Source organism: Podarcis liolepis (genome assembly GCF_965112155.1).
Source record: "Podarcis liolepis genome assembly, chromosome: 6".
Lineage (NCBI taxonomy): Eukaryota > Metazoa > Chordata > Lepidosauria > Squamata > Lacertidae > Podarcis > Podarcis liolepis.
In genome coordinates, this window is record NC_139559.1 from 99,229,480 (window position 1) to 99,247,689 (window position 18,210).

An 18,210-nucleotide genomic window follows, 5' to 3' on the forward strand; every position below is an offset into this window, starting at 1 on the left:
AGCTACAGAAGAGAGAGCTTGTTCCAAGCTCCTCTAGAGGAAGGCCAAGACCTCTTCAAATCTGCAAAAGGTGCACCTGTGGTCTGAGAGCCAGGGAGTTTTGATATTGGTCTTGGGGTCCTTCCCAACTGTGCAGGCAGCCCTTGCAGCAAGGCACGCAACATCAGGAAGGCCTGCGGAAGGGCAGCATGGCCCAGGAAAGAAACTGTAGGCAGCGGCATGTCACCCAGTAAAGTTCTGGGAAGCAGCAGCCTCAGAGGGTTTTCATAGTTTGGTGGGAAGAAGACACTCAGAGGAGAAGCATTGGGGAAAAGAGGGCAGGCACTTAGCCTAGGCCCTCTATAGTAAAAGGGGATAACTATATCATATTGAAGGAAATCATTTCCTGTCCCTAAGCTAACACCCAGTGTTAGGATCTGGGATAGGAATGTTAGGAGCTGTGGGGCTCCTGGGACCTAGATTGTGGTCCGTCTAAAAGTAAAATGTCTAGGCGCTCCCCCACTTTTATTTTTGCTGCCTTGCTACCAGATCAGGAAGCCCTGTAACAACAACAACCAAAAAATCTGCTGGGTGAATTGGTGGTCTGCAGGGTAGCATGGGAGCAAAAGATGCATCTCTTGCTGCGGCACTGCTGGGCAAATTAGGTGTTTGGCAGGGGTAGTGCTACAGAAAAGGATGTGTGTCTTTTGCTGCCGCTGGGCCAGTAGACCAGCTGACTGCAGCCAGACAGGTGGAGACGCTAGGTGCCAAGGGCGGCTCCTGGACATCTCCATCTAGTTGCGAAAGGCTGATTGCCAGTCGCAAAAAGCAATGTCCTTTTCCATGTCAAAGCACAAGGAAGCCTCACCCTGCAGTTGTAGGTTAGCCCTGCTTTATAACTTTACAAATGCATAACTGCATTCTCCACTGTCTTTAAATTAGTTTCTGTTTTGTGGGTGGGAGCTTTAATTAGAGGTTTCATTTCACTCTCAATGTGGGTGATTTAATATTTTATGCCTTTCAACTAACTGTCCAAATATTCATTTCTCAAATTCAGAGTATTTATGAACCAAACACTGTAAACATTTAATTTCCATCCCACTTTCCACTTTCCATCAGCCCTTGTTTTTGCAAAGGTACATTTTAATCAAAAGACCCACTTCGTTCCTATAAGCCTCAGAAAAACCCTCTTCAGGAATCTGCCTGATCACACAAGGGTGAAGACCCCCATAGAGAGCACAGGTGGACGTACAAGTTCTAACACTCAGGATCTCACCTCCTCAAATTTGCTTCTCTCAAATTATGGTCCAAACTGTATACAATGCAAGCTCGTTCTGGAAATCTGTACTACAAAATGAGAAACTTTGATTTATCCATGCTAATCTTTGTTAGGGATTTGAAACTAATACATTGCCTTGATTAAAAAATCAACTCATTCTGGTTAAAACTCTTTCCCCAATGCAAATTCCTGCTCCAAAAGTGACCTTTCTCTCTTCTCTTTTAAAAATTAAACCTAAGTTATCTTACACTTGTTCTGCATTACAGGTAGTTGGCCTCAGGATGTTTTTCATACAGTGATCAGCTCCTGCTCTTTGCAGCTCACCTTCAGCCACAACTATCTCTCTGCTACCAAGTGACCTAGTTGTTTCTGTGCGAATGAGCCTGGCAATCTTTAAATGGGTACAGTTTGGTTTGACAATTATTTCCCCTCTGTGAATATGACTGTGCGCTCCATCTGCTCCTCCTTCATCTTTGTCAGGTTAAGCAGACTAGAGAGTTGTTTTCCGTTTCACTTTCCTTGTACAGTGGTACCTCGGGTTAAGAACTTTATCTGTTCCGGAGGTCCGTTCTTAACCTGAAACTGTTCTTAACCTGAGGTACCACTTTAGCTAATGGGACCTCCCGCCGCCACTGTGCCGCCACCGCGCAATTTCTGTTCTCATCCTGAAGCAAAGTTCTTAACCCGAGGTACTATTTCTGGGTTAGCAGAGTCTGTAACCTGAAGCATCTGTAACCTGAAGCGTCTGTAACCTGAGGTACCACATGAGGTACATGAGTCCTCAGTACTCTATGCAATAACCCCCATTTTCCTCCTTTCTTAATGAAAAAGGCACATCACACCACAGCACCCCCAAGCAGTAAATTTTCAGCCATTCTTTGACAAAAATGTGCTTGACAGAATTTATTTTAAAATGAACAAAAATGTGAAACAGGATCCTTGATGGGACAATAAGAAGAACAAGTCTTTTGCCTATTGTGTTCACACCTGTCTGTCTTGAAAGACAACGGAGTGTAGTGAATGAATAATAAAACAATCCAGAAAGTCTCTCATTAACCATAGCTTCCCATGTGCTCCAAACTGGGAAACTATAGTCATCAGCTTTGGAACAAGCCAGAATATTAAACTACTATTTGAAGTGGTTCATGATTAATTAGAGTTTTCCTCATCTGATTGTTCACTCCGTCAAGGGAGTTGTGATGGAGCTGAGTTAACAGGCAAAAGGCTTGCTCATATCTTGCTTTATTAAGGAGAGATAGGATCCTCCTAATCAGACTCTATGAGTTGAGATTCAATAAAGAGTGGTGCAAATAGTTCCTAAAGCAAAATGAAGGCATTGAGAAGGAATAAGGCAAACCTAGAAGTTGGCAAGGGTTGTACAACTTCACTCATACTTGATTCCCAGGTCTTTTGCCAAACCCCCTGTTATGTCCCAAGCCACTGTGAGAGCTAATAATTCTCCCTCAGTCCACAAAAGAGAAAATGGAAATCAAACTCCTTCTGTTTTTTTCAGGGAGGCATCAACAACAAGCAATAGGAAACTACATTTCAGAAACTGTCATTGCAATTCACATCCTGGAGAAAAAATACACCCATGGCAGATTCAAGACTAGTGTAATTCAGGTTCAAGACAACTTTCTCAAATCTCTCCTCCTTCTCAAATCTCAAATCTCTCCTTCATCCAGTTCAAACTGTGAAAAAGGGAGAGATCCACTGTTTGGCTCCCAACCTTTCCTCAAACAGTGATCCACACATTTGTTTGTTCTAACAGTCAAGATAGGTAGTTGAGAGAAAACCAACATTCAGGAACCCGTTGCTTATCAGCTTGCCAGGCTTTTCAGAGACAAACTTATTGCTACATATTTAATTATATTCCCTTTTTTAAAAAAATTAACTTTCAGGGTTTGTAATAAACAAAGCTTGGAAAAGGTGATAGCAGCTGGACGGGAAGTCAAAAGGCATATGCAGTCTGCAGGACATCCTCCATAGAGACCAATGGGTAAAGAAGAAGCACTAGCTTCCAAACTCAGTCTCTCACTCCTGGATACAATACATACAACTAAGAACTTTTGTAGGCAGGCTTTGCAACCCCAGATCTGTGATTCATTCACAAGCAATGCGCTCACAGATGACGTTTTTGCACTCAAACTAATCAATAACACAAAGGTATGTCTTCTCAGCTTTATGAACTACTGACACAAAGAAGGGCTCATCCATATCTTGTAGAGCCATGTGGGAACCCAGGATGATGAAGACACATGGAACAGGCTACGGGTTAACCCACCGCTCAAATCTATATTGGCCAAAACACAGGAGATGACACTAAAAACAATATTTTGATGGCACAGCACACCCCTTTGTTTGCACAAGATTGACTCCCCTTCTATCACCATCAGCTGGTGAGGCTGTTCCAAGCTGGGCACCACCATTCATATGTGGTGGACCTGCGCAAAGATCACCCACTTTGGGGAAGAGATATTTGCCACCCTCCTCCATCTCCAGACACGAGCTGCCACCTTTCCCAACAGTGACTCTCCTGTCAAACATCAATTATAGACTGCATACCAACTCCTACCAAAACATTCCTGGCCTAGCAGCGGCCAGATCAGAACTAACAGCCCACTAGACATCAGTGTACTGTCATACAACAAATGGCTGAACAGATTATGGCAGATACATAGTCCAGTCAGAAAAACTGACCGGCATTTTTGAGTCACGAGAGGCACTACCCAAAAGACTTGTTCTATGCTACATGGCATCCATTTGTAGAATTCATTAATAGTAGAGCTTCCTGCAGCCAATCAGAAGCTGCACCTTGGTTTCCAAATGTTTTGGAAGTTGAACGGACTTCCAGAACGAATTCCGTTCGACTTCCAAGGTACAACTGTACACATGACCTAAGTATTTCCAAACACAATACAGTGGTACCTCAGGTTACATACGCTTCAGGTTACATACGCTTCAGTTTACAGACTCCGCTAACCCAGAAATAGTGCTTCAGGTTAAGAACTTTGCTTCAGGATAAGAACAGAAATTGTGCTCCGGTGGCGCAGCGGCAGAAGGAGGCCCCATTAGCTAAAGTGGTGCTTCAGGTTAAGAACAGTTTCAGGTTCAGAATGGACCTCTGGAATGAATTAAGTACTTAACCCGAGGTCCCACTCTAGTGATTTCTACAGCTAAGAGTGAGAGCCAGGCACAATACTGTATAAGAATTCATTGCCGCATAGAATCATAGAACCTTGTTGATGCATTTCATTAGTAAAAGCACAAGTCCATGTGGGAATAAATCTTTCAGGAAATATCTCTAAAGAAGGGACAACAGAAACCATTTCTGAGGACCCATTAGTAGGTGGAGGCCTGGGCCACAAACAGGAGAACTATCACATGCAAATATAAGAGAAAATGTTAAGAAATGAGTCCCCAAATGCATGGGGTTAAAAGCGGGTCCTGGGTCTGAAGATACCTGTCTTATTGTACCAGGAACAACTTGTATGTTTGTGTGCTACCTATTCACCTCACCATCTTCCTCTGCTCACACATCCAGCTTCAGCAAAGCTTTTCTTGTTTAAAGCACTGCTTCCAGAAACATCTGAACTGAGATACTGGGATGTGAGCACTACCAACAAACCAGGATATCAAACAGCATCTCCAAGATCACTCAGACCAGTTTCCCAGTTTGGATAGCAAGAGAAACTATGACTTAAGAAACCAGGAAAGCTCTGTCAAAGCTGGGAGTGCAATGAAGACCACATGGCTAATTCCTGGTCCAGTATTGTTCTGCCTAAACCAGGCCAGTAACTGGTCAAGTATCTTTCCTGAGAAATTCATTCAGGTTTTCAGTTCTGACTTTAATGCTTCCCATGCATATTTCTCACAGGAGTCATTAAAAAAAATTAGATTGTCTCTCTCATATCATGCTCAAGAGAACAGAACTCCCCCAGAGAGCAGAAGAAAGAATATGTGTTATTCCCATCACAAACATGATCCCAAGGAAAGGGGTAATGAGTTTTTTCACCCCCACACAAATGTCTTTAAATAGAAAACAGCGAATTCGTCTTCCTTTGTGTGTTTACTTGCAGATGGTGGGAGAGAAACAAGCACACTGGCTGATGCATAACTCCTTAACAGAAACAAGCAGGAAGAGACCTTTGTGATGTCATGCTTCACAGAGCCTCAACCAATTCCAGGAAGGAAAAGAGAACAATGCACAGCAAATCCTCAGCATGGAATTGATGCCCGACTGGGTGTAACCAAGGGAATGCTGCACCCTAATTCCATTAGAAAGTGATCTGGTGAGCACTTGGGTCCCCTAAAGGCAGTCTAATTTAAAACAGCAATTCCCAGAACAAAAGCTGTCCAGACAGAGAACAGAATCTGGCCGGGCCATTATGCAGTGGCTACAAACCCACATTTTGAACCATCTGCTGCTGAACAAGAGGCCATAACGTTCCCTTGACAAAGGCAAGAAAGTGGCAGTAAAAGAGGACTTGCCTGCATTCTTCGTGCCTCCTTTGACTGACTGAACCAACACCCAAGATTTAGAAATTGCCTTTCTGAGGTGTTCAGCACTCGCTTAATTTAACACACGAAAACAGTCAAGCTGCCAAGTTAAGGACCCTAAAATGATGTCCAGAAACCCATCACGTGGTGGCTCATGAACTGCCCAGGTCTCACTTATTCACCTTCATTCTGTATTAATGGCATTTGGGGCAGAGAATATGATATTCTGGTCATCCTGGAAGCAGAGCTGTAGCTAGGTGATCTTGCGCCTCTGGCAGAACCGTCCAGATTGCGCCCTCTAGCCATGGACAAATGAGCTCTTCTTGCCGCCTCTTCTCCACACCCCCCTCCACCCATTCAATTCACCCTCTATGTAAAATCATTTCTTATGAGGCAATAATCAATATTTATATTTATGGACATATTTTTAGCCAATTTTGTGCCCCCCAATCGCCGGCGCCCCTGGCGGGGCCCACCTTGCCACCCCCTAGCTATGGACATTAGATTTCCAAACTCTTGTGCAATATACACAATTAATGTGTGGTTCTATGCATGGGGAGCCCCACTGCATCCCACTGAGGCTCCAGTTCTCTCTGTCCTGCTCTTGGCCACAGAGGTTCTAAAGAAGGATGCAGGATGCCTCTCAATTCCTTGACCTCAGGCACCTGCACTGCATGCCTAGAAACAGCTTCCAATAACAACAAAAAATGGGAACGAGCCAGTAGCAGCCGCTCACTGCAAGCCTATGGTATGCTAAGTGGGATGGGAAGAAGCCGGGGAGTGGCTCCACTTTTCTACAACCGCCAACACACTCGACATGCTCTTAGCAAACGGTTTCACCCAACACTCTCTCTCTCTCACACCCACCGGCCTGTTCCTGCTGCTCATTGTTAATTGACCATTTTGTTTAGGAGACATCTGCATGATTAGCCCCGTGCTCAAAAGAGGAGCGGGTAACCTAGCAACAATCTGAGTTCTGCAAGAATGAAGAAGACACGTCCACTGCTTTCTTTCAGTAGGAGAGGGAATCTGGCAGGAATGAATGCGCCGGGTGGGAAAGTGAATTTTTGACAAGGAGAAATGATTGGAGGAGGAGGCCGGCGAGAGCAAAGGATTCGATAACGAGAAAGTATTTTCCGTACATTTGGACTAGTGGAGCGGCTTGAGGTTTGGCTGTTGCATAAGAGCATCCCTGCCGGGTCTCGCTCCGGTCCCGGCAGTTCCCCAGAGCGGCCGCCTAGCTGCTTCTGGGCACTCGCAAGGCGGGCCCGCTGCTCCGCGCTACACTGCCTCTGCGGAGGGAGGCTCCATCGAGCCCAGAAGCAGCTCCTACGGGCTCGGGGGCAAGAAGCGGATGGCGCGGCCAGGGGACCGCGCACGCACGAGGAGCCACCGCAAAGCTCGCCAAGGCGGCGCCCGCCGGCTTCTTCTGCTTTGTCCCCGCCCGGGCATGGCCTCTGAGCATGGGCAGAGCGCCCGGGCGCGGCAGCAGTATCTTCGCTCTGGCGGGCGCGTCTTGGGGAGGGATGGAGGCGAGGAAGGAGCCACTCACCGAAGTAGACGGTCTTGTCGCACTTGGGGCACTTGGATGCCATGGCGTGCGCGAGGCGGGCGAGCGACAGAGTGGAGCGTCTCCGGCGCCGCCGCCCGACCCCCCCCCCCGCCCGCCGCGCCCCGCCTCCGCCGGCGCCTATTGGCTGCGCGCTCCGCCCGGACCGAGAGGGGGCGGGGCCCGGGGCGCGCGGGCGGGCGAGGAGCGCCCCCCCCCCACCCAGCAGCCGGAGGGACGGGCGGGGCAGGGCGGCGGCTGCGCTGGGCGCCGCTTCCCGCGGGGCGCGCTTCTCCGGGCGGAGCCCCCCCCCCCGGAGAAGCCGGCGAGGGAGAGGCCGGCGGCGGTGCCCTTCCCTCTTCCATGAGACAGCCCTCGAGGTTATCCCATCTCCCTCCGGCTCGTCTTCACCCAGCCCCTCCAACTGTTCCTCATAAGTCTTGGTTTCCAGACCCTTGAACATCTTGGTTGCCCTCCTCTGCACACCTTCCAGCTTGTCAATCTCCTCCTTAAATTGGACACAGTATTCCAGGTGTGGTCTGACCATGGCAGAATAGAATGGTCCTTCATCTGGACTCTCGACTTCTGTTGATGCAGCCTAGAAGAGCATTAGCTTATTTTGCTGCTGTATGACATTGTCCACTCATGTTCAGCTTGTGGCCTAAGAAGACCCCCACCTAGATCCTTTTCACATGAACTACTGGCAAGCAAGGTGTCTCCCATCTTCCTGCCTAAGTGCAGTCCCTGGGCTGGACTCATTTGGAACAAAATCTTGGGGAAGTGCGGGGGTTGTTCTGCTATTGCTTCCCTGATCCAAGTGTCTAATGTGTTTTAAAATGTCCTTAAGCAGTTGGTGGTGTTAAGTTGTGGGTGAACATATCAGACGACACAGCAATTCTTCAGACAGCTCGTTTATTCACAGAACAGAACAGGGCTGAAGGGTTCAGCCAACCTGCTTATACAGAGCTCAAATACATGACAACAGTAACAACTTTCTGTAACGATCCAATCACTGAATGTCACTTTCAATTCCTTATTTGCATATGCAAATAAGTGAAAACTATCTACCTGAGTGAAATCTATCTACCAAATCCCCCAGCTGGCCCAGGGTGAGAACTTCAGTACATAACACCCATCACCACTGAGATAAGGCATTAGTTTTTGCTTCACAGAACTCTAGCCCAATGGTTGCCATCAATTTGATTTGAATTAATTTTATAATGAAATGATTTTAGAATGTTGTATTATTTTATTATTGTTAGCCGCCCTGAGCCCGGCTTCAGCTGGGGAGAGCGGGATATAAATAAAAATTATTATTATTATTATTATTATTATTATTATTATTATTATTATTTATTATTAGTTACAATTGTAATGGTTTCCTTATATACATACAACACTACACGTAATGGTTCAATTAGGCAAAAAAGCATATCGGTTACATTTCACCCACTTCCATTAGACTGACAGTGTTACATGTCCAACAACATAGTCCTTTAAATAGGTTGGGTGCTTGGAAACTCTGCTGGACCGGCGGGGGCCACCCAATTCTTGCTGAGGCTGTGGCGCAACTCTAGGTGGCATTGAACCCAAGTCCCCTGGATCTGCTGCTGTGGGTGGAACCTCTGCAAGTGGAGTTGGCGGAATGTCAGGCACGGCAGTGATCTGAGTCTATGGGGAGTTCGGCAGACCCTCTGAAGTGGCTTGGTTCGGCTCCCCGCCCACAGTCTTCAAGAGAGGTGTAGGTGGAGCCTCACCATCTGTAAGTGTCTGTTCCGGAGCCACAAGCGCGGTTGGGGGCACCGCGGTAGTGTCCAAATCCCCAACCCTGCGCCTATGCTGGTCTATGTGTCAGCGCCACAAACCTCCATTTTCGAGTGCCACCTGGTACGAGCGAGGTCCAGTGACTCCCACTACTGTGGCTGGCACCCAAGGAATGCCCCCCACAAAATTCCAGGCAAAGACCTGGTTTCCTGGAACAAAGGAAAGCGTTAGCACAGCCCGGGGGTTCGGCCACGGCAAAGTCCGGGTGCAGCCGGTCAAGAGGAGATCTGAGGTGGCGGACCATAAGTAGTTCGGCAGGACTCCGCCCTGTGGCCACATGAGGGGTGATGTGTTGCACAAACAAGTATTCAGCAACTCGCTCATTCCAGTCTCCCTGGTCCAGGCGCGCCAGTGCCTCTTTTGCTGAGCACACCATTCTCTCTGCTTGCCCATTGCTGGACGGATGAAATGGTGCCATTCGGGCATGGTGGATGCCCAGTCTCAAAAGTGCCTGACGTGAACTGTGGTCCGTTGTCGGAGACAAGGACATCAGGACACCCATGATGGCCTCACAGCACCCGGATGACGGCCTACGTAGTGGGGGAGGGCATCAGAGCCACCTCCAGCCATTTGCAATAGGCGTCCACCACTACCATAAAGGTCCAGCCGTGAAAGGGGCCAGCAAGATCGATGTGCACCCTCGACCCGGGTGTCTTGGGCATCTCCCAGGTTTGTCCCTTAGCTGCCGGTGGCGCACGCCTCGATTCTTGGCACGCTTGACAGGCGGAAACCCAGGCAGTGATGGTGAAATATACTCAGAGTCGCAAAGTGATTTCATGCTCTTTATTCAGCTCATAGTGGTGAGGAGGAATGAATGAATGTCCCCTCAAAGTATCTGCTTTATATACATTATTTACACAATGGGCTGCACATGATTGTCTAATTCTGGAATTCTACTGTAAGCCAATCAGGTTGTGGATTCACTTCTATCTGGAGCATGATTGGGTGGTTCCTGCCAACCAATCATACTGCTGCATTGTTCTAGGACCAATCAGACTGCTGCATTCTGAATCCTATTGTTCTAGGACCAATCAGATTGCTGCATTTTGGATCCTATTGTTCTAGGACCAATCAGACTGCTGCAGTTTGGATCCTATTCAACTCAGTACATAACAGATGGCATCGTCCATGTTAGGCCACCAGACGTAACACCGAGCCAACGCCTTCATTTTGACTAATCTTTGAGTCTTTGGGGAATCACGACACGGTCTCCCCACAGCAGACAGCCGCGATGAGCCGAGAGTTCATGTTGTCTGGTTGCAAACGGCTGGAACTCTGATGGTGCGATCCTGGGCAGATGCGGAGGCCACAGTGGCAGCTGATCGAGGCGCTGCCGGAAGATCCTCAATGAGGAGGAGCGATGAAGAAGGAGCCGGGTCTTCCACAAACACTGGAAGAGGGCAACAGCTGAGGGCATTGGCATGGCCCATTGATTTTCCCGGGCGATGGACGAGCTGGTAGTGGTAGGCAGGCAGGAAAACAGTCCATTGTAGCATGCACGGTGAGAGGACTGGTGGAGTTGGTCGATCACCGGCGAGGAGGCCCAGGAGCGGCTTGTGGTTGGTGATGAGGTTGAAAGTCCTGCCGTAGAGGTATTCATGGAACCTCTTCACTCGACCACCTTCGACCACCACCAGTTGGAGCAGGATTCCTTTTGGTGTACCAACGTCCCTGCTGCACCAGGGATTCCCTGCCTGAGCTGCTTCAGGTCATGGCAGATGTTCTCCTGGAGACACCTAGGGGATTTTAACATCCATGCCGACACGACCTTACAAGGGGCCACTCAGGACATCGTGGAAAGCGTGGCCTCCATAGGGCTGTCCCTGAATACGTCTGGCCCAACACATAGTCATGGACATGCCTTAGACCTGGTGTTCACCTCTAGTGACGTGGGTGATCTGACACTAAGTAAATGTGAAACAAAAGTAGTGCCATGGTCAGATCACTTCCTGGTGCAACTGGACTTCTCCGCGACCCTTCCCCTCTGCAGGGAGGTGGGACCAATTTGGATGGTTCGCCCCTACCTCTTAATGGATCCAAATGGTTTACAGAGAGTGGTAGGGGATGCTTTATCCCATGTTGATGGCCTTTCAGCTGATTCCCTGGTGACCCATTGGAATATGGAGTTAACCAGGGCTAGTGACTGTCTGGCTCTGATGCGTCCTCTCTGATTGCATGGAGCCCGGACAGCCCCATGATTTCCCACAGAGCTGAGGGTGTTGAAATAATCGCTGAAACGGCTAGAGCGCTGGTGGTGGAAAACTCACTCTGAATCGGACCGGACATGGGTTAGAGCTCAATGTCGAGCCTACCAAGAGGCGATGGTGACGGTGAAGAAGACTTTCTTCACCGCCTGTATTGCACCTGCAGAAAATAGTAGCAGGAGACTCTTTCAGGTGGTTCGCAATTTAATGGAACCACCTTTACCTTTGGGGCCTTGTAAAGACCCCAATATCTCCTGCAACGATTTTGCAAAGTTTTTGCACTTTTGCAGTTCTGCATGCCATACCTTGCCAGCAGCTGCACAATCTTAGTTTTCTGGCTCAGCAGAAAGCTGCCATCAGTAGCCCTGCACACATCCATGCCCAAGTAAGTTTGAACACAACCCAAATCTTTAACCTTGAATTTCTTGCCCACTTGTGTGGGAAAACTTTTGATTTGATTGTTTTCTTTTGCCATACACAAAAGGTCATCAATGAAAACCAAACAGAATTCCTGCTTGTCTCCTGCCCCATGAACATACATGCAGTTGTCAACTATGCTGCGTTTAAACCCTAAAGATACCAGGGTTTTGTCCAAGCACTTGTTCCAATTGTAAGCAGACTGCGTAAACCATACAGAACTTTGTGTAACCTATACACCTTGTCTGCGCCTGTCTCAAAACCTGGCGCTTCAGACATATACAGCTCTTCCTCCAGGTTTGTATTCAGATATGCAGTCTGGATATAAAAATGATTGACTTTGTACTTGCGTTTCGCTGCAATGGCGAGGAGCAAGTGCATGCTCTCCCTCCGTGCAGTAGGTGCAAACACCTCATCAAAGTCAAGCCCTGGCCTCTGGGAAAAACACTTTGCTACCAGGCGTGCCTCGTGTTTAAATCTGCCTGAAGCAAGAGGCTTTAACTTGAATACCCATCTACACCCCACCGCCTTTTGGCAGCGAAGTGGATGTGAACACCTCGTGCTCCTGAAGAGATTGCATCTCTTCTTTCATTGCCCCTTCGCAGAGCAAAGCTTCTTCTCATGGCAACTCTAATACCATCCTTCTTGGTAACTTTGAGGTTCACAAGCTGCCTGATACACTTGAGCTAAACCAGCTTTGTTATCAGTCAGGCGGCCCCCCCTTTGTGCTTCTTTGTTGTTGTTTTTTAAATCATTTTATTGATTTTACAATAAAAACAGCCAATTAATATATCCATATCACAATCCAATTAAAAACAATAAACTAAAATAAAAAAACGACCAAATTACTGTCCGAATTATTAATTATAATTTGGGGGGGGGGCTCCCCACAGTCTGGACCTTTGAAGTGTATCTCCAGTATCTTCATTCCTGCCTCCTTCTTCCTCTTGTTTTCATATTTTCCACATCTCTATCTTAACGCTTTAAAGTTCTCCATCCCTGGCTCTGCGATTCTCAGTCATGTCAGAAATCATCCGTCTAATACAGCTTTATTTGTGTGTGTGTATATATATATATATATATATATATATATATATATATATATATGCTTTCGTAGATTTTCACGGGTACAGGAATGCAGGTTTTGGTGTCTTCGGGTGTCTTCCCGTGTAAGAGTTGGGGTGTCTAGGCGACGTTTCGACGAGGTCTCACTCGTCATCTTCAGGCTGGTGCTTTCGGCTTCTTGTTACTGGAACAGAGCAGGATCTCAGTGTTTGAGTTCCTATAAATACTGTTGAGGGGGTGTGGTGTATAGCCTCCAATGTTCTGGGCAGAGAGGAAGTTCCCAGGTTAGTGTGCCTTTTCTTCTTTTGTTCCTTAATTACTTGAGGGATATCTTGAGTTCCTTAATTACTTGAGGGATATCTTAATTACTTGAGGGATATCACTCAAGAAATCACTCAAGATATCCCTCAAGTAATTAAGGAACAAAAGAAGAAAAGGCACACTAACCTGGGAACTTCCTCTCTGCCCAGAACGTTGGAGGCTATACACCACACCCCCTCAACAGTATTTATAGGAACTCAAACACTGAGATCCTGCTCTGTTCCAGTAACAAGAAGCCGAAAGCACCAGCCTGAAGATGACGAGTGAGACCTCGTCGAAACGTCGCCTAGACACCCCAACTCTTACACGGGAAGACACCCGAAGACACCAAAACCTGCATATATATATATATATATATATATGTGCAACTGTATATATATATTTCAACTGCCAGTGCAGCTTTCCCTGACGCCATTCCAATCTTCCAATCCAGGCTGTTGTCCAAGTCTATCGTCTGAAGTTTAATGATGCAGCAACTCCGAAGTTGTTACATCATTCAATCCAGGCTGTTGTCCAAGCTTTTCGTTTGAGATTTAATAACATAGTAGCTTCCACATTGTTAACTTATTGCTGTAAATTGTTGAGCATACTGTTTGCAGTATTGCAATGTAAATGAACTGTATTCCACAGATATAAGTCACTTGGCGATTGATCAGCCTCTCGGAGACCACACAATCTCCCCCCCCCGGGCCCTGGGGGGGGTGCTGGACATCCATTCAGCCTTCTCTCTTGCTCATAATGAAAAATTTCTGCAAACAGCTGCACTATATGTTGTCCCAAATTGTTATCTCAAGTCATTGTAAAGTCATCCAGCAAATATTTCCTGCTTCCCTCAAAAAAGGGAGGAATTCTCATTTTTCCGTGCTGCGTCATATTAACAAGCGCCATCTTGTTTCTTCTTTCATCTTTATCAAGTCTTTCAAGTCTAAGTAAAGCAGTTGAATACTTAATTATAGAAGTCCATCTGTACTCTTTTAAAAAAAAAGTTTCTTAATGAGGCTTGGCATAGAAAACCAATTGTAGATAATAAACAACAACAACAACAACAAATAATAAAATAACAACAACAACAACAGCAACAGTTACAGCAGCAACAACAACAACAATTTATTTATACCCCACCCATCTGGCTGGGCTTCCCCAGCCACTCTGGGCGGCTTCCAAAAAAATATTAAAATACTGTAATACATTAAACATTAAAAGCTTCCCTAAACAGGGCTGCCTTCAGATGTCTTCTAAAAGTCTGGTAGTTGTTCTCTTTGACATCTGGTGGGAGAGCATTCCACAGGGCGGGCGCCACTACCGAGAAGGCCCTCTGTCTGGTTCCCTGTAACTTGGCTTCTCGCAATGAGGGAACCGCCAGAAGGCCCTCGGCGCTGGACCTCAGTGTCCGGGCAGAATGATGGGGGTGGAGACGCTCCTTCAGGTATACTGGACCGAGGCCTTTTAGGGCTTTAAAGGTCAGCACCAACACTTTGAATTGTGCTTGGAAACGTACTGGGAGCCAATGTAGGTCTTTCAAGACCGGTCTCGGCGGGCCACTCCCAGTCACCAGACTGGCTGCCACGTTCTGAATTAGTTGTAGTTTCCGGGTCACTTTCAAAGGCAGCCCCACGTAGAGCGCATTGCAGTAATCCAAGCGAGAGATAACCAGAGCATGCACCACTCTGGTGAGGCAGTCCGCAGGCAGATAGGGTCTCAGCCTGTGTACCAGATGGAGCTGGTAAACAGCTGCCCTGGACACAGATTTGACCTGTGCCTCCATGGACAGCTGTGAGTCCAAAATGACTCCCAGGCTGTGCACCTGGTCCTTCAGGGGCACAATTACCCCATTCAGGACCAGGGAATCCTCCACACCTGCCCGCCTCCTGTCCCCAGTCTGGTGATGCAGTCCCTCAGAATTCCACCAGAGGACTAGAGCCTTTCTCTGATTGGCTATCAAGACAGCAGCCAGAGGGGAGGTGGAGACAGCACTTTGGGAGGGAGAACAAAAGGAGCTGTTTCTGAGAGAGTGTTCCTACTGGATGTGTTATGAGTATATAGCCTAACTGTAAAGGCAGCTGTGGTGTGAGGAAAATGTCTGGTAGCCATTTTCTGCCTTTGGAATAGTTTGCTTGTGTCAGAGCTGGGCAAGAAATGTAGAACCAAATATATTTCAAAAGCATAATTTGCTTCCCACTGAAAACAGAGAGAAGCACTCAAGAAAAACTAAAATATTTTTGGAAACTTATTCCCACAGAACCTTGGATCAGACCATTGCCTGTGGAATTGCAACTTACTGCCTGGAGGTTAGGGGGGCAAGTGGCTCTGGTGGCCCCCTCTCCTCCCCCACCCCCATCTTTCAAGAGAGGGAGGGGTGAGCAGCAGCTGCTCCCCCAAGCAACAGGTGGTGCCAACTCTCATGTCTGTATGCTCTGTGGGCAGCCCTGTTGAGGCCCAACCTCTTCCTTGTGGCTCAGAGAGAGAGAGTGGAATGAGCAGCTGTTCTTGCAAGAGACAGACAATGGGTCCACTCACCCACTTTCGGGGTTAGCACCTTGTTCCTCCCAGAGGGAGGGCAGACACGTGCCACCGGGGGAGATAAGCCACTGGAGACATGGCTGGCAGCACTTTGCAACTGACATGTTCTTCACAGGATGGTGGGAGGCAGGAGACCAAGGTACAGCTGCTTCACAAAATACATAGTGAGGACCGGCGCCAGGTCTGTGGAGAACCTGGCCCACGCAGCCTGGCACTCAGAAGAGAAATGCTGAGCAAGGCAGGAGCTGTGGCTGCTTTGCCTCGTGGTGGGGCTCTTTAAAGTGTTGTGCCGTTCTTCTTCTTCTTCTTAAATAATTTAAAACTGAGACTGGCACCTGTAGCTGTGGACCCCAATGCTTGCTGGGCCCTGCTAGGTGCTAATGCTACATCTGATTATGACTGCACTAAAGAAAATGCAAAGGTTGAGCTGGCGCTGTGAGTTGTGTTTCTTATAGGGCTAGTAGACCCCTGGGCACGAGACACAAGAGAACTATCAGTCTCCTTCACCAAGAACTTTTTGTAATCACAACCAAATAACGTTTTGCAATCACAACCAAATAACTCAAGTAATGGGCCTGAGAGTGCCCATAATATGGAATGTACAGTAGGTGTCATGATTTGTTAATGATTTACATGACAGTAGAACAACATCTACAACAGTAGGTGTAACAGGGGTGGGTTCTGGAGACATGGCAAAAAGTCAGTATTTCAAAGAACAATGGAATCTGAACTCTTTGGAGCAGGGGCCAGCAAACTAAGGGCCGCGGGCCGGAATCGGCCTAATTGCCTTCAGGATCTGGCCCACAGATGGTCCGTGGATTGGCGTGGTGATTCTGATCATTCAGGCTGTGCCATTCCCTCCCTTCTCCCTCACACACACCGCAACGGCGCCTCCTCCTGGCTTCTCCCCGCCCTGCCTAGAGGAGGAAGGGGGCTGGACTTTGTTGAGCCGCAGTTGGCTGAACACCATGTTAAGCAGCCCCTCTCCGGAGCCAGCCCTTTTGCGCTGCTCAGCATCCGGCTGCCACCAGCCCCTGCCACTTGCAAGGACACCTATGTCCTTTTATTTAAAATGCATCTGTGGAATCTTTGTGGGGCCTGTGTCCTGGCATGGAATGCTGTGTCCTTTTATTTAAAATGCACCTCTGTGTTATATGTGGGGCCTGCCTGGTGTTTTTACATGTGTCCTTGCATGGAATGTTGTGTCCTTTTATAAATTACCGTATTTTTCGCCCCATAAGACGCACTTTTTCCCCTCCAAAAATGAAGGGGAAATGTGCCTGCGTCTTATGGGGCGAATGCAGGCTTTCGCTGAAGCCTGGAGAGCGAGGGGGGTCGGTGCGTACCGACCCCTCTCGCTCTCCAGGCTTCAGGAAGCTCTGCGCAACCCTCGGGAGACCGGCTCCGAGGGTTGCGCAGAGCTGCCTGCAATCCCGGGACCAGCGCAGCTCTGCGCGGCCACCGGGAGCCGGGGGAGAAGCTCCGACCCTGTTCCCGGGGGCCGCGCAGAGCTGCCTGCGGTCCTGGGACCAGCGCAGCTCTGCCCGGCCACCGGGAGCCAGGGGAGAAGCTCCGCCCCACTCCCGGTGGCCGCGCAGAGCTGCCTGCGGTCCTGGGACCAGCGCAGCTCTGCGCTGCCATCCGGAGCGGAGCGCTAAACTCCGCCCCGCTCCCGGTGGCCGTGCAGAGCTGCGTGCGGTCCTGGGACCAGCGCAGCTCTGCCCGGCCACCGGGAGCCGGGGGAGAAGCTCCGCCCCACTCCCGGTGGCCGCGCAGAGCTGCGTGCGGTCCTGGGACCAGCGCAGCTCTGCCCGGCCACCGGGAGCCGGGGGAGAAGCTCCGCCCCGCTCCCGGTGGCCCTGCAGAGCTGCGTGCGGTCCTGGGACCAGCGCAGCTCTGCCCGGCCACCGGGAGCCGGGGGAGAAGCTCCGCCCCGCTCCCGGTGGCCGCGCAGAGCTGCGTGCGGTCCTGGGACCAGCGCAGCTCTGCCCGGCCACCGGGAGCCGGGGGAGAAGCTCCGCCCCGCTCCCGGTGGCCGCGCAGAGCTGCGTGCGGTCCTGGGACCAGCGCAGCTCTGCCCGGCCACCGGGAGCCGGGGGAGAAGCTCCACCCCGCTCCCGGTGGCCCTGCAGAGCTGCGTGCGGTCCTGGGACCAGCGCAGCTCTGCGCCGCCATCCCGAGCGGGGCGCTAAGTCCCGCCCCGCTCGGGATGGCGGCACAGAGCTGCCTGCCGTCGCGGGACGGCAGGCAGGTCTACGCCGCCATCCGGAGCGGGGCGCTAAGTCCCGCCCCGCTCGGGATGGCGGCATAGAGCTGCCCTCCCCATCGCCAGCCCCACAAGCTCGGGGGACAGCGGGGAGGCAGAGCGTGCCTTCCCACTGTTCCCCGACCTGGTTCTTCCAGCCCCGCACCTGGGGGGGGGGGAATAAAAAATTTTTTCTTTATTTCCCCCCCAAAAAACTAGGTGCGTCTTATGGGCCGGAGCGTCTTATGGGGCGCAAAATACGGTAAAATGCATCTCTGGGACTCTTTATACAGGGGGTTGTCGAATA

The 18,210-nt window shown here is 49.3% G+C and overlaps 1 protein-coding gene and 1 long non-coding RNA gene across 2 annotated transcripts in view; both read right to left on the reverse strand.

Annotated features, from left to right (window-relative positions):
• Nucleotides 1–7,414, reverse strand: part of LOC310708622 (cysteine-rich protein 2) — a 64,111-nt gene extending 56,697 nt beyond the window's left edge. Inside the window, exon 1 of the mRNA XM_083507254.1 lies at nt 7,311–7,414. Coding sequence (XP_083363380.1) covers nt 7,311–7,353 — 43 coding nt within the window. The 5' untranslated portion in view covers nt 7,354–7,414. The remainder of the gene's footprint in view (nt 1–7,310) is intronic.
• LOC310708648 overlaps nt 1–18,210 on the reverse strand; it is a 189,971-nt gene that overhangs the window by 100,688 nt on the left and 71,073 nt on the right. The gene's annotated exons all lie outside the window — the stretch shown is intronic.